The sequence below is a fragment of the Lipotes vexillifer genome, unplaced genomic scaffold, assembly GCF_000442215.2.
Source record: "Lipotes vexillifer unplaced genomic scaffold, Lipotes_vexillifer_v1.1 scaffold535, whole genome shotgun sequence".
NCBI lineage: Eukaryota > Metazoa > Chordata > Mammalia > Artiodactyla > Lipotidae > Lipotes > Lipotes vexillifer.
The window spans coordinates 1597189-1612854 of record NW_006792756.1 but is presented as its reverse complement, the minus strand read 5'-3'; the positions used below and the strand labels follow the sequence as shown (position 1 = coordinate 1612854).

Below are 15666 nucleotides of genomic sequence, written 5' to 3'. Positions count from 1 at the left end.
GACTAGATTAACACAAAAAAATGTCCATTGGTATTGTTTTATTAGTCAACTGAAAAAATTCAATACATTCAATTTCAATAAAACGAGATTAAAAAGGTAAGAAATGCACTACATTTGACTATAGAAGTAAGAAAATTTCCTTTCTTCACACCATCTCATAAAGATGTTACAAATGCACTGGTGGTAGAGAACTCCACACAGAGCCTCGTAGTATTGTTTTTGTTTTCTAAATGCAAACCAGCATGCTGGCAAGCCATTTTTCTTATGGGATACTGAAAAGATGATTAAGAAAAAGTCCGTACAATGTAATAATTATTAACATTTGTGTTCTACCTGCCATGAATTATCTAAGCCCTTCACATTTGTACGCTCATGTAATCCTGGCATATGTACAAACTAACAGATGAGGCCGGTACTATTATTATGCCCACTTTTCAGATGAGGAAACTGAGGGTCAGGGAGGTGAAGTCGCTTGCCCTAGGGACACAGCTTCTAATTCCCAGAGCTGGGATCTACTTTACATACAAAAAGTTTCCAGAAAGCAAAAGTTCTCCCAAGACATTTTGCTTTTCCGGCCTCTTCTCGAGAAAGGAATATGAGAGTTGCCTGACCGAACTTTGTAAGAAATGGAGTTGCTATCTCTTCTTTTAGTGCGGGGCCATCTGGAGGCTCGGCCACCTCCCTTGACCTTCGCTCCAACCCAGCCACTCACGCCCGCTTCCCTCTTCTCTTTCCACCGCGGCCCACTTCCCTTCTTCCCACCTCCGATCCTCCCTGCAGCCACAGCCGCAACTCCTCCGCCCTCGGTGCCCAGCGCCGCCAAACCACCCGAGAGGCGGACCCTCCAGCGGCCGCCGTTGCGCTTCCGTGACGTAACCCGCGCGCCACCGCTCTCAGGCCGTGGGGCAGGGCCGCAGGACGGGGCCGCAGGCCAGGCTGCCTGGCCGGGGCCGGGGCCGGGGCCGGGGCCGGGGGCGGGGCCGGGGGCGGGGCCTGGATCCAGCTCCAGGCCTCCGCGGCCATCGCTGACTGCGCGGTTCCTCATTCTCGCCCGCTCCCCGCCCTCCCGGGCCGAGTGGAGCCGGGTGGCGTCGGCAGCCTAACCCTGAGGGGCACCGCGGCTTCAGGGGCTTGGCCTCCAGCGCAGCGCAATGTCAGGCGCCGCGACAGCCGTGTGAGTCCGAGGCCGCGGCCGTGGCCCTGGGCGGCGGCGGGTCCGGGCCGGGTCCGCTCATGGTGCCGCCACGACACCATCGCGGGGCAGGAAGGCCAGGTAGGTAGGCACGGGAGGCCTGCGAAATCACCCGGAGCCGAAGCCGGGATCTAAGGTCCACCAACAGCCCCACCTCCAGCCTTTGGTAGCAGCCGACGTGCTTTGACCGAAACGGCAACGGTGTCTGGGGAAGCTGCCTGGGCGCCGCCGCTTCAGGGATTTACTCACCTTCCCTGGGGAGGCGTCACCGGCTTAACTTTTTTTTTTTTCCTCCGAAAAAGGAAGATTCCCTTTAACAGCTGTTTCCCCACCCATCTCGTGAATGACTATTTAGATCTAAAATAAGTGGACAGGGGTGGGTGGGGAAGCCTGGAGGATCCTTTCCCTTTACCACGTGAGGTGCTTGGAAACGTGCCGTCGAGACTCAAAACAAATCCCCTCCTCTCACATCACCCAACTCCGCTCGACATCGGGGACGGAAAAGACACTTAGGAACAGGCGCGTGTCTAGACGCTGTCCCGGGAGTGGGTACCTCCGGAGAGAGGCACGGGAGGCGAATGCAGTTCTGTATTTATGAAACTCGGAGAAGCTATTTTTCAGTAGCTAACTATTCTTAAATATGCCGTTTGTTGAATACTGCTTTTTTTTTTTTTTCCTGTACCATGTTCTTTTCCGAGTATAATTAGAAATGTACAACGGATAACATGAAAGTCTAGAGGAAAGTGTCAGTTATATTTTACACACTTTGATATTCTTTCATTTGCTTTCATTTGGAAGGTGAAGAGTGAAAAAGAGCTTAGGAATCTTACATTGAGTGGTTGATGTTTTCATAAGCATTGTTTTGTGGTGGTTTTTAGGTGCGCTGAGTTTTTCACCTCCGTTTAGACTCAGACCTGACCAGTTTTCAGGCGCTGCTCTTGAAGACCTCAGAAAGGCCTTTAAAATAAGGTAAATTACACACCTTTTTTTTTTACCTGTATGACTTTCAACCTGAAAGTTAGCTTAACAAATGTAAGATATTTCTGTTATACTAATTTTCTCATTTTTTATGGTTATTTAAAAAATATCTCCTCTAATGTGATCTGTATTTTCACGAAACAGACTGCAAATGGTGTGTGTATTTATCATGAACCGAATGAATTCCCAGAGCAGTGGTTTCACTCAGCGCAGGCGAATGGCTCTTGGGATTGTTATTCTCCTACTTGTTGATGTGATATGGGTCGCATCCTCAGAACTTACTTCGGTATGTAATTCTTGTCTAGGAATGATGTTGCGTTATAGAAATATTATTATTGTTATAGTATCTCTCGTCATGACTATCTCGCATCTTAAAGCAGTATTTTGAAGACTGTTGAATTATTTATCTTTTCTTTGATAATGAATTAGTATCAATTCAAGTTGAAACTGAAAGGATACTCTTTTTGTTGCTTCATACAGTTCTTATATCTTTTAGGGAGGTTATTTAGAAAATGAGGTACATGCATATTTTCTTAATATTTGTGGGTGTTTTTGTTGTTTTTTTCCTAAATTAATTTCTTTCTTTAGAAATACTATCTTCTAGTGGAACAGCCATCTAGGATGCGAATCCATTTGTCACCATTTAGTAGAAAGTGAGAATGCTTTAGGACAGATGAGTGAAAGTGATCTGAGTTTTCATGTACAGGGCACTATCGTACACATACATGCGTGCATGGACATTTATATGTTTGCCGATTCAAACATTATTATGAAGTATATGTATACAGTGATTGCCTTTAGTTAAATTTTATGTGGTTTTTATTGATGAACTGTCGGTAGTAATGTGGTATTTTGAGTTCACAAGCTAGTTTTTCTTTCAACTTGTACAGGTACTTTATTCTGTTTGGCTAATGATCTCTGTAAAAACCTATTTTCAGAAGTTACTGCATTTCAACTTACATGTTGGTATCTTAAGGCAAAAGGAAGACTAGCATTTATAAAATGAGCTTAAATCTCAAAAGAAGCAGTGTGATACTGCTGGTCATCTCACATGGTAGCTAAGTAAATAGTTGACATTGACATTGTATCCGATGAATGAATAAATGTTTAGCCTTTTTGGACTTAGGCTCTGGAATACAATAGGCCATTTATTTTTCACTTTTCTACAGCCTTTTTAGTTTTTAGATTAACACTCTGTAGTTTAATTACAAAGAACCCTCTTTAATGTTGACAGGGAAATAAGCCTATCTTTAAAATTTTATTTTAGTTTTAAATAAATAGTTTGGTTTTTATTTATCACGTAATAAAATTTAGGACAAAAGAGCACCTGATTAAATTATAATTTAACAATCCATATCTAAGCAAAGTAAAAAGAAAAAACAAAAAAACCCAACAACAAACTTGTCCCTATTTTTGAAAAAAGTAAAACCTGTTGATAAGAGGATGTTTTATAATTTGGTTATCCAGGAGCATATGTAATGTGTCTAATTCCTCAGCCAAATATGCTCTTCAAACTTAAGATATACTGTGTATTTCAAAATTGAAAATCAGTCTTCTTATTGTGGAAATTTTCTGACATATACAAAGTAGAGAGAATGGTGTAATGGATCTTCACGTACCCATCACTTACCTTTAACAGTTATCAAATTTTGCCAATAGTTTTTTTAATAGATTTATTTATTCTATTTATTTATTTTGGGCCATGTTGGGTCTTTGTTGCTGCACGTGGGCTTTTCTGTAGTTGGTGCGAGCGGGGGCTACTCTTCACTGCGGTGTGCGGGCTTCTCATTGCGGTGGCTTCTCTCGTTGCGGAGCACGGGCTCTAGGCGCGCAGGATTCAGTAGTTGTGGCTCGCGGGCTCAGTAGTTGTGGTTCATGGGCTCTGGAGCACAGGCTCAGTAGTTGTTGTGCACGGGCTTAGCTGCTCCGTGGCATGTGGGATCTTCCCAGACCAGGGCTCGAATTCGTGTCCCCTGCCTTGGCAGGCGGATTCTTAACCACTGTGCCACCAGAGAAGCCCCAAATTTTGCCAATCTTATCACCCCCTTCCCAGACATTTTTTCTTCCAGTGATTAAAGCAAATTCTAGCTACCTGTCATTTCACCTATAAATTCTTTGATATTCATCTCAAAAGGACTTCCAATTTTGTAAATATAATTACCATGCCATTAATATATCTCACAAAATCAATTATAATTCATTAAAATCATCTTATATTCACATTTCCCTGGTTGTCGAGGACGTCTTTTTAGGTTAGGATCTAGTCAAAGATCACACATTACATTTGTTGGAACTTTTAAGTCACTTTTAGTCCTTAACTGTATTCCCTCCCTTTCTTTTTTTTTTTGATTTGTTGGAGAAATTGGATCATTCTTCCTGTAGAATATATCACACTGTCGTAGTCCATTTGGGCTGCTACCGTAACAGACTACTGTAGACCGGGTGGTTCAAACAACATTTCTTATAGTTCTGGAGACTGAAAAACCCAAGATCAAGGCGCCAGCAGTTTTGATGTCTGTCATGAACCGCTTCCTGGTTCTTAGATGGCAGTCTTCTCACTATGTCCTCACAAAGCATAAGGGGCAGGAGAGCTCTCAGGAGTCTTTTATATGGAACTAATCTTATTCATGACTTAGCCTCGTGACCTAATCACATCCCACAGGCTCCTGCTTCCTCATACCATCACATTGGGGGTTAAGATTTTCACCTAAGGGGATACAAACATTCAGTCCACAGCACACATGTTCTGGATTTGGCTAATTACTTCCTTGAGATGTCATTTAGCTTGCTCCTTTGTTTCTCTTATTTCCTGTAAAATGGTAGATGTAAAGTCTTGATTTGATTTAGGTTCAGTTTTTAGGAAAAAATGCCTTGGTGGTATTGTGTACTTCCTTGAACATCACAACATGAGGCCCATAATGTCTGCAAGTCTTCCTTTGGATGATGCCAGTTTGAGCACTGTAAGTTCCTCATCAATCTTTAGGTAGTGGTTGAGTATCCATATGATTATTGCCCAGATAGAGTATTTCACTAGGGTTGTAAAATGGTGATTTTTCTAAGGGTCATTCCTTCTGCGTTTATTAGCTAGAATTCTTTAAGGATAACTTTTCCACAACTACTCTTTGGTTATCCTGATACACGGGTCATATAGGAAAGGTTTGATAAATCTTGATTTCCCTTTATTCATTTTAAACTAATGTTGCCTAGCAACTTCCAGAAGTAACCATTGAGGATTTTTTGCATATCATTATACATTTATGGATTTTTGTATATTTGATGAGTTTTAAGCAATTGTGGTTATTATCCCTTTTTTTTTTTTTTTTGTGGTACGCGGGCCTCCCACTGTTGTGGCCTCTCCCGTTGCAGAGCACAGGCTCTGGACGTGCAGGCTCAGTGGCCATGGCTCACGGGCCCAGCCGCTCCACGGCATGTGGGATCTTCCCGGACCGGGGTATGAACCCGTGTCCCCTGCATCAGCAGGCGGACTCTCAACCACTGCATCACTAGGGAAGCCCGGTTATTATCCCTTTTGATGCTTAAACTGCCCTATCTGTGGCCGGTGGGAGCCCCTTTAAATTCTCTCCAGTGTCCTTTCAATATTACCCCATTAATCTTTAGCATCCTGTTTGCCTTCTGGCACAAGATGCCCCAGACTCATCTCATACATTCCTGCCCCATACTTGGATTTGACCCTTTCTTCAAGGGCCTGTGGATTTTATGTGTGCAAGATGGTACAGATCATCATCTGGATTCTAGAGGTGCTCATTCCTTTTGGGTTATCTTTTTTTTTTTTAATTTAATTTATTTTTTTATACAACAGGTTCTTATTAGTTATCTATTTTATACACATCAGTGTATACATGTCAATCCCAATCTCCCAATTCATCACACCACCACCACCACCCCTCTGCCACTTTCCCCACTTGGTGTCCATACATTTGTTCTCTACATCCGTGTCTCTATTTCTGCCCTGCAAACCGGTTCATCTGTACCATTTTTCTAGGTTCCACATACATGTGTTAGCATAGGGTATTTGTTTTTCTCTTTCTGACTTACTTCACTCTGTATGACATTCTCTAGATCCATCCACCTCTCTACCAATGACCCAATTTCATTTCTTTTTATGGCTGAGTAATATTCCATCATATATATGTGCCATATCTTCTTCATCCATTCACATGTCAGTGAACACTTAGGTTGCTTCCATATCCTGGCTATTGTAAATAGAGCTGCAGTGAACATTGTGGTACATGACTCTTATTGAATTATGGTTTTCTCTGGGTATATGCCCAATAGTGGGATTGCTGGGTCGTATGGTAGTTCTATTTTTAGTTTTTTAAGGAACCTCCGAACTGTTCTCCATACTGGCTGTATCAATTTACATTCCTACCAACAATCCAAGAGGGTTCTCTTTTCTCCACACCCTCTCCAGCATTTATTGTTTGTAGATTTTTTGATGATGGGCATTCTGACTGGTGTGAAGTGATACCTCATTGTAGTTTTGATTTGCATTTTGCTAATGATTAGTGATGTTGAGCATTCTTTCATGTGTTTGTTGGCAGTCTGTATATCTTCTTTGGAGAAATGTCTATTTAAGTCTTCTGCCCATTTTTGGATTGGGTTGTTTGTTTTTTCATAATGAGCTGCATGAGCTGCTTGTAAATTTTGGAGATTAATCCTTTGTCAGTTGCTTCATTTGCAAATATTTTCTCCCATTTGCAAATATTTTCTCCCATTCTGAGAGTTGTCTTTTCGTCCTGTTTATGGTTCCCTTTGCTGTGCAAAAGCTTTTAAGTTTCATTAGGTCCCATTTCTTTATTTTTGTTTTTATTTCCACGATCTTGCTGTGATTTATGTCATAGAGTGTCCTGCCTATGTTTTCCTCTAAGAGTTTTATAATATCTGGCCTTACATTTAGTTCTTTAATCCATTTTGAGTTTATTTTTGTGTATAGTGTTAGGGAGTATTCTAATTTCATTCTTTTACATGTAGCTGTCCAGTTTTCCCAGCACCACTTATTGGAGAGGCTGTCTTTTCTTCATTGTATATTCTTGCCTCCTTATCAAAAATTAGGTGACCATATGTGCGTGGGTTTATCTCTGGGCTTTCTATCCTGTTCCATTGATCTATTTTTCCATTTTTGTGCCAGTACCATACTGTCTCGATTACTGTAGCTTTGTGGTACAGTCTGAAGTCAGGCAGTCTGAGTCCTCCAGCTCCATTTTTCTTTCTCAAGATTGCTTTCGCTATCCAGGGTCTTTTGTGTTTCCATACAAATTGTGAAATTTTTTCTTCTAGTTCTGTGAAAAATGCCATTGGTAGTTTGATAGGGATTGCATTGAATCTGTAGATTGCTTTGGGTAGTATAGTCATTTTCACAATGTTGATTCTTCCAATCCAAGAACATGGTATATCTCTTCACCTGTTTGTATCACCTTTAATTTCTTTTGTCAGTGTCTTATAGTGTTCTGCATACAGGTCTTTTGTCTCCTTAGGTAGGTTTATTCCTAGGTATTTTATTCTTTTTGTTGTAATGGTAAATGGGAGTGTTTCCTTAATTTCTCTTTCAGATTTTTCATCATTAGTGTATAGGAATGCAAGAGATTTCTGTGCATTAATTTTGTATCCTCCTACTTTACCAAATTCATTGATTAGCTCTAATAGTTTTTTGATAGAGTCTTTAGTATTCTCTATGTACAGTATCATGTCATCTGCAAACAGTGACAGCTTTACTTCTTTTCCAATTTGGATTCCTTTTATTTCTTTTTATTCTCTGATTGCTGTCTGGATTCTGTCTGCTAGTATTTTGTTGAGGATTTTTGCATCTATATTCATCAGTGATATTGGTCTGTAATTTTCTTTTTTTGTAGTATCTTTGTTTTCTGGTAGTATCTGGTTTTGGTATCAGTGTGATGGTAGCCTCGTAGAATGAGTTTGGGAGTGTTCCTTCCTCTGCAATTTTTTGGAAGAGTTTGAGAAGGATGGGTGTTAGCTCTTCTTTAAATGTTAGATAGAATTCACCTGTAAAGCCATCTGGTCCTGGGCTTTTGTTTGTTAGAAGATTTTTTTTTTTTTTTTGCTGTACGCGGGCCTCACACAGTTGTGGCCTCTCCCGTTGGGGAGCACAGGCTCCGGACGCGCAGGCTCAGCGGCCATGGCTCACGGGCCCAGCTGCTCTGCGGCATATGGGATTTTCGCGGTCCGGGGCACGAACCCGTGTCCCCTGCATCGGCAGGCGGACTCTCAACCCCTGCACCACCAGGGAAGCCCTGTTAGAAGATTTTTAATCACAGTTTCAATTTCGTTACTTGTGATTGGTCTGTTCACATTTTCTATTTCATCCTGGTTCAGTCTTGGAAGGTTATACCTTTCTAAGAATTTGTCCATTTTATTGGCATAGAGTTGCTTGTAGTAGTCTCTTAGGATGCTTTGTATTTCTGCGGTGTCCATTGTTAATTCTCCTTTTTCATTTCTAATTTTATTGATTTGAGTCCTCTCCCTCTTTTTCTTGATGAGTCTGGCTAAAGGTTTATCAATTTTGTTTTTCTTCTCAAAGAAGCAGCTTTTAGTTTTATTGATTTTTGCTATTGTTTTCTTTGTTTCTATGTTATTTATTTCTGCTCTGATCTTTATTATTTCTTGCCTTCTACTAACTGGGTTTTGTTTGTTCTTCTTTCTCTAGTTCTTTTAGTTGTAAGTTTAGATTGTTTATTTGAGATTTGTTTCCTGAGGTAGGCTTGTATAGCTATAAACTTCCCTCTTAGAACTGCTTTTGCTGCATCCCATAGGTTTTGGATCATCGTGTTTTCGTTGTAATTTGTCTCTAGGTATTTTTTGATTTCCTCTTTGATTTCTTCAGTGATCTCTTGGTTATTTAGTAATATATTGTTTAGCCTACACGTGTTTGTGTTTTTTACGTTATTTCCCTGTAATTGATTTCTAATCTCATAGCGTTGTGGTCGGAAAAGATGCTTGATACGATTTCAGTTTTCCTAAATTTACCAAACCTTGGGCTTCCCTGGTAGCACAGTGGTTGAGAGTCTGCCGGCCGATGCAGGGGACGCGGGTTCGTGCCCCGGTCCGGGAAGATCCCACATGCCGCGTAGTGGCTAGGCCCATGAGCCATGGCCGCTGAGCCTGCATGTCTGGAGCCTGTGCTCCGCAACGGGAGAGGCCACAACAGTGAGAAGCCTGCGTACCACAAAAAACAACAACAACAACAACAACAAAATTTACCAAGGCTTGATTTGTGACCCAAGATGTGATCTGTCCTTCAGAATGTTCCATGTGCACTTGAGAAGAAAGTGTAATCTGCTGTTTTTGAATGGAATGTCCTATAAATATCAATTAAATCTATCTGGTCTGTCGTGTCATTTAAAGCTCGTGTTTCCTTATTATTTTTCTGTGTGGATGATCTGTCCATTGTTGTTAAGTGAGGTGATAAAGTCCCCGACTATTATTGTGTTACTGTCAATTTCCTCTTTTTTTTTTTTTGTGGTACATGGGCCTCTCACTCTGTGGCCTCTCCCGTTGCGGAGCACAGGCTCCAGACGCACAGGCTTAGCGGCCATGGCTCACAGGCCCAGCCTCTCCGTGGCATGTGGGATCTTCCTGGACCGGGGCCCGAACCCGTGTCCCCTGCATCGGCAGGCAGACTCTCAACCACTGTGCCACCAGGCAAGCCCAATTTCCTCTTTTATAGCTGTTAGCAGTTGCCTTATGTATTGAGTTGCTCCTTTGTTGGGTGCATATGTGTCTATAATTGTTATATCTTTTTCTTGGATCGATCCCTTGATCATTACGTACTTCCTTCCTTGTCTCTTGTAACATTCTTTATTTTAAAGTCTATTTTATCTGATATGAGTATTGCTACTCCAGCTTTCTTTTGATTTCCATTTACATGGAATATCTTTTTCCATCCTCTCCCTTTTAGTCTGTATGTGTCCCTAGGTCTGAAGTGGGTCTCTTGTAGACAGCATATATATGGGTCTTGTTTTTGTATCCATTCAGCAAGCCTGTGTCTTTTGGTTGGAGCATTTAATCCATTCACGTTTAAGGTAATTATCGATATGTATGTTTCTATGACCATTTTCTTAATGGTTTTGGGTTTGTTTTTGTAGGTCCTTTTCTTCTTTTGTGTTTCCCACTTAGAGAAATTCCTTTAGCATTTGTTGTAGAGCTGGTTTCGTGGTGCTGAATTCTCTTAGCTTTTGCTTGTCTCTAAAGCTTTTGATCTCTCCATCAAATCTGAATGAGATCCTTGCCGGGTGGAGCAATCTTGGTTGTAGTTTCTTCCCTTTCATCAGTTTAAGTGTATCATGCCACTCCCTTCTGGCTTGTAGCGTTTCTGCTGAGAAATCAGCTGTTAACCCTATGGGAGTTCGCTTGTATGTTATTTGTCATTTTTCCCTTGCTGCTTTCAATAATTGTCTTCTTTGTCTTTAATTTTTGCCAATTTGATTACTGTGTATCTCAGTGTGTTTCTCCTTGGGTTTATCCTGTATAGGACTCTCTGCACTTCCTGGACTTGGGTGGCTATTTCCTTTCCCGTGTTAGGGAAGTTTTCGACTATAACCTCTTCAGATATTTTCTCGGGTCCTTTCTCTCTCTCTTCTCCTTCTAGGACCCCTATAATGCGAATGTTGTTGCGTTTAATATTGTCCCAGAGGTCTCTTAAGGCTTTCTTCATTTCTTTTCATTCTTATTTTAAAATTCTGTTCCACAGCAGTGAATTCTACCATTCTGTCTTCCAGGTCACTTATCCGTTCTTCTGCCTCAGTTATTCTGCTATCGATTCCTTCTAGTGCAGTTTTCATTTCAGTTATTGTATTGTTCATCTCTGTTTGTTCTTTAATTCTGTTAGGTTTTTGTTAAACAGTTCTTGCATCTTCTTGATCTTTGGCTCCATTCTTTTTCCAAGGTCCTAGGTCATCTTCACCGTCATTATTCTGAATTCTTTTTCTGGAAGGTTGCCTATCTCCACGTTATTTAGTTGTTTTTGTGGGGTTTTATCTTGCTCCTTCATCTGGTACAAAGTTCTCTGCCTTTCCATTTTGTCTATCTTTCTGTGAATACAGTTTTCCTTCCACAGGCTGCAGAATTGTAGTTCTTCTTCCTTCTGCTGTCTGCCCTCTCTGAGTTATCGTTTTTTTCTAGGCCTTTTCAATGCACATAACTAGGTTTTTTGGGGGGTTTTCTGGAAACAAAAATTATGAGTTCATTCTGATATTTTCAGTGTAAATGAGGATTACAAGGATCTACTCTATAGCACAGGGAACTATATTCAATATCTTGTAATAACTTATAATGGAAAGGAATCTGAAAAAGAGTATGTATATATACATAAAAAAACTGAATCACTTGGCTCTACACCTGAAACTAACACAACATTGTAAATCAACTATAGTTCGATTTAAAAAAATCAAACAGAAAAAAACAATGATTACAGGTTGTTGTATAACTTCCTAATAACATTAAACTTCATGCAGTTTTCTTTATACCCCATACTGTTTCATTGCCTCTCTTTATGCTGTTTCCTCTGTCTCGGCCTTCAGATACAGATCAAGAGTAGCTTCTTTTGCGAAACTTCTGTAACGTTCAAACTGGTCCGTCTTTCTTTGGTACTCCCATAGTACCCTGTATCCCCTATCATGGTATTAGCACATTACACTGTATTCTTCATATCTATATCTATGTCTATATATCTGTGTCTGTATCTATAGATCTCCTCTCAGGAAATCCTGTCTTATTTTTCCTTAGCTGCTAGTATAGATACTGTTGCATCGTAGGTTTTCAGTGAATATTGAACAAAAGTTGTTTTGCAAGTTGTTGCTGCTTTGTTTTGGAAATATTATCCTTTGTATGCAAGGCAAATACAGTATTCAAAAATGAATTCAAAATATTTTTATAATCCCTTTTGATCTTTCCCTTCCAAATGAACTTCTAGAGTTAAAAATCATGTAATAACTGTATTTTATTGGAAATGAGTAATAAGGTTTGTCTAATAGTTTCTGTAACTTTTTCCTCCACAGTATGTTTTTACTCAGTACAACAAACCATTCTTCAGCACCTTTGCAAAAACATCTATGTTTGTTCTGTACCTTTTGGGCTTTATAATTTGGAAGCCATGGAGACAACAGTGTACAAGAGGATTTCGAGGAAAGCATGCTGCTTTTGTAAGTTTAAAATTTTAAGTGTTTACTGGAGTGGGGGTAAATTTTTTCAAACTATTAGTTTCTTGAAAAACAGTCAGATTTTAACTTGTTCTTTAAATGAGTGAAGATAGCATGATATAAGAAAAACTTGCTTTTATCCATACTTTTAAATTACTCTTCTAATCAGCTTGGCATCAGAATGTTTTGTGAGAAGTCAAAGGTACATAATCACTTTCTTTCCCTTACTTCATGACATGCTCTGAGTTGTTAAGACTTACTTAACTAGTCCAACTCAATTAATGTGGAGAAGATGATGGGAAGATAAAGGATAAGAATATCTAGAGACTATGGTCATTTGCAGATCAAATAAATATCATCTAATTAGCTGTAAAGTTGATTGTAGAAGCAAACTAATTCAAAGTTTATATGTTAAAATGAAAATAACATATTTCGGGGCATATTTCAGATGTTTGGCTGTTCAAATTATATTCCATCATTAATGTCACATAAAATGCTTGTTTTTAAGTGTTGAAAGAAATGGCAGTTTATGTAGTGATGTATCTTCCATGTAGTAGAGACTGAATTTTTGATAATGAAGAATATAAAACTCTCTTTTTTTTTTTCTTTTTTACACATTTATTTATTTATTTTTGGCTGCGTTGGGTCTTCATTGCTGCGCACGGGCTTTCTCTAGTTGCGGTGAGCGGGGGCTACTCTTTGTTGCAGTGCGCGGGCTTCTTATTGCGGTGACTTCTCTTGTTCTTGTTGAGGAGCATGGACTCTAGGCACACGGGCTTCAGTAGTTGTGGCATGCGGGCTCAGTAGTTGTGGCTCGCAGGCTCTAGAACGCAGGCTCATTAGTTGTGGCGCATGGGCTTAGTTGCTCTGCAGCATGTGGGATCTTCCCGGATCAGGGCTCTAACCTGTGTCCCCTGCATTGGCAGGCGGATTCTTAACCACTACGCCACCAGGGAAGTCCCTTCACTTTGTCTTTTGTTGTAATTAAATAGGAATGTCTTTGTATACATCTGTAGTTATTTACTTAGGATAAATTCCTAAAAGTATAATTGCTGGATAAAACAGTAATGTCATTATATAGCTTTTGATTCCTTTTGCTAAATTATCATCTACAATAATTGCACCTGATTCATGTCTGTTAGTAGTGCATGAGATTGAACTGTTAGCAAAACCCTAACGCTTTGCCAATATGATAGGTAGACAGTGGTATCTTGTTTAATCTGTGTGTTTTGGGTTGCTTTTTCATATATTTGTTGCACAGTAGAATTCTTTTGTGAGTTGTCCATATCTTGTCTATTTTTCTACATTGACTCTTTCTTACTGATTTACGAGGGTTTTTTAAGGGCTTGGGCTTCTGGTGTTTGAATCTTGTTCTGTCGCTTGCTGATTGTGTGATCTTTAGCAAGTTATTTAACCTCTTCAAACTTTAAGCAGAGATAAATGATAGGATAGTTGTGGGTGTGAATTAAAGCATGCTTTTACAGCACTAGCACAGTGGTTCTCAAAGTGGTCCAGTGTCTGAATCCATATAGGGGATTCTTGAGGTTAACACTGTTCTCACGATAATGCTAAGATGTTATTTGTCTTCTTCACTAACCCACCCATCCTCTCCCTGGTGATCTGAAATGTAATTATAATATTGTGAAAAGGGCTTAAGTTCAGAGTTAGACTAAACTGGGCTTTAATCCTAGTTCTGTTACTTAGATGAAATTTTTTATCCTCAATTTCTTCATCAATAAAATAAAGATGATAATACTTACCTTACATGGTTGAGTACTTGGCATTAGCTGCTGTTATTATTAGTAATGATTATAGGGCTTCCTTGGTGGTGCAGTGGTTGAGAGTCTGCCTGCTAGTGAAGGGGACGTGGGTTCGAGCCCTGGTCTGGGAGGATCCCACATGCCACGGAGCGGCTGGGCCCGTGAGCCACAGCTACTGAGCCTGCACGTCTGGAGCCTGTGCTCCGCAACAAGAGAGGCTGCGATAGTGAGGGGCCCGCACACCGCGATGAAGAGTGGCCCCACTTGCCGCAACTAGAGAAAGCCCTCGCACAGAAACGAAGACCCAACACAGCCAAAAATAAATAAATTAATTAATTAATTTAAAAAAAAAGTAACAAATGTTCAAGTACAATTGGTGTCTTTAAAAAAAAATAATGATTATAAACCCTTATAGGTCTGCTCTGGATTTTTGGTTCTCTTCCTTTGAGCTGTGACTCACACTAGTTCTACTTTATTTCATGAGTTTAACTGAATTTTATGTCGCATTATTTGTAGTTTGCAGATGCTGAAGGTTACTTTGCTGCTTGCACAACAGATACAACTATGAATAGTTCTTTGGTAAGTGTTTCTTCTCTCCTCAGGAAGAGAGCGGGTGGAGTTGACCATGGCGGGAAGGACTGAAATAGCGTTGATAGCACCACAGCTATATTAAAATAAAAATATATCTCAGTGTTGGCTGCTCTCCATGAGAGTTGTAATTTGGTACTTTCTTAGAGATACCTGAGACCTAAAAGTAAGCAATTCAGCCACCTCTGGTGAGAGAAGGGAATAGGAAATTAGTTAAGGACTGAAAATAGTAAAGGAAGTCCTTTGTCCTTTGTTTCTTACCAACTTTGTCACTTCATGTTTGTTATTATATTATTACCACTTAGAAACAAATACATTTACTTGACACTGAGACTCTATAAGCAGATTGCTTATTCATTTCACAAATTTTTAAGAGCACTTAATGTATGTTAAACACTTGTTCTAGACTCTCAAAATACAGCTTATGTTCTAGTGTGTGAGAGTGTGTGTTCGGGGAAGGGAGGGAGACAGATAATAAGCAAGCATATGAAGGAATTATCAGTCACTCTATTTAAGCATTTATTATCTTGTTGGAGAGAGAGTATGTAAAAATCTATTCTTTTTACACCATTACTAAGGCGTCTCTTTAAAATATATTATTCCAAATGTGACATTCTATCTGAGAAAAATTTTAAAGTTAACTCTAAAATTTAATAACCAATTTATGAAGCACTAGTTCAGTGACCTTACTGACAGTACAGTTTTTTGTTCCTCTGACTTTTAGAACTACAGTTGCTTGCAAGGTAGCTTACCGGGTGCTGTTAATGGTTTGTGAAGCTTAGAGAAAATGTCTTTCTTTTCTCTGGGATCCTAAGCATCAACAAGACTAATTCCCTGGTGGTTCAGTGGTTAGGACTCTGCGCTTTCACTACCGAGAGCGCGGGTTTGATCCCTGGTTGGGGGACTAAGATCCTGCAAGCCTCGCCATGTGGCCAAAAAGACCCAAAAAACAAACAAACAAAAAACAGAAAAAAAC

General features: G+C 40.0%; 1 protein-coding gene across 1 annotated transcript in view; it reads left to right on the top strand.

The window, feature by feature from the left end:
- The first annotated feature begins 849 nt into the window (after positions 1-849).
- SLC35F5 (solute carrier family 35 member F5) overlaps positions 850-15666 on the top strand; it is a 52480-nt gene continuing 37663 nt past the window's right edge. The window contains exons 1-6 of the mRNA XM_007465893.1: positions 850-889; positions 936-1273; positions 2071-2161; positions 2315-2456; positions 12202-12345; positions 14619-14681. Of these exons, the coding sequence (XP_007465955.1) occupies positions 1234-1273; positions 2071-2161; positions 2315-2456; positions 12202-12345; positions 14619-14681 (480 nt within the window). The 5' untranslated portion in view covers positions 850-889; positions 936-1233. The remainder of the gene's footprint in view (positions 890-935; positions 1274-2070; positions 2162-2314; positions 2457-12201; positions 12346-14618; positions 14682-15666) is intronic.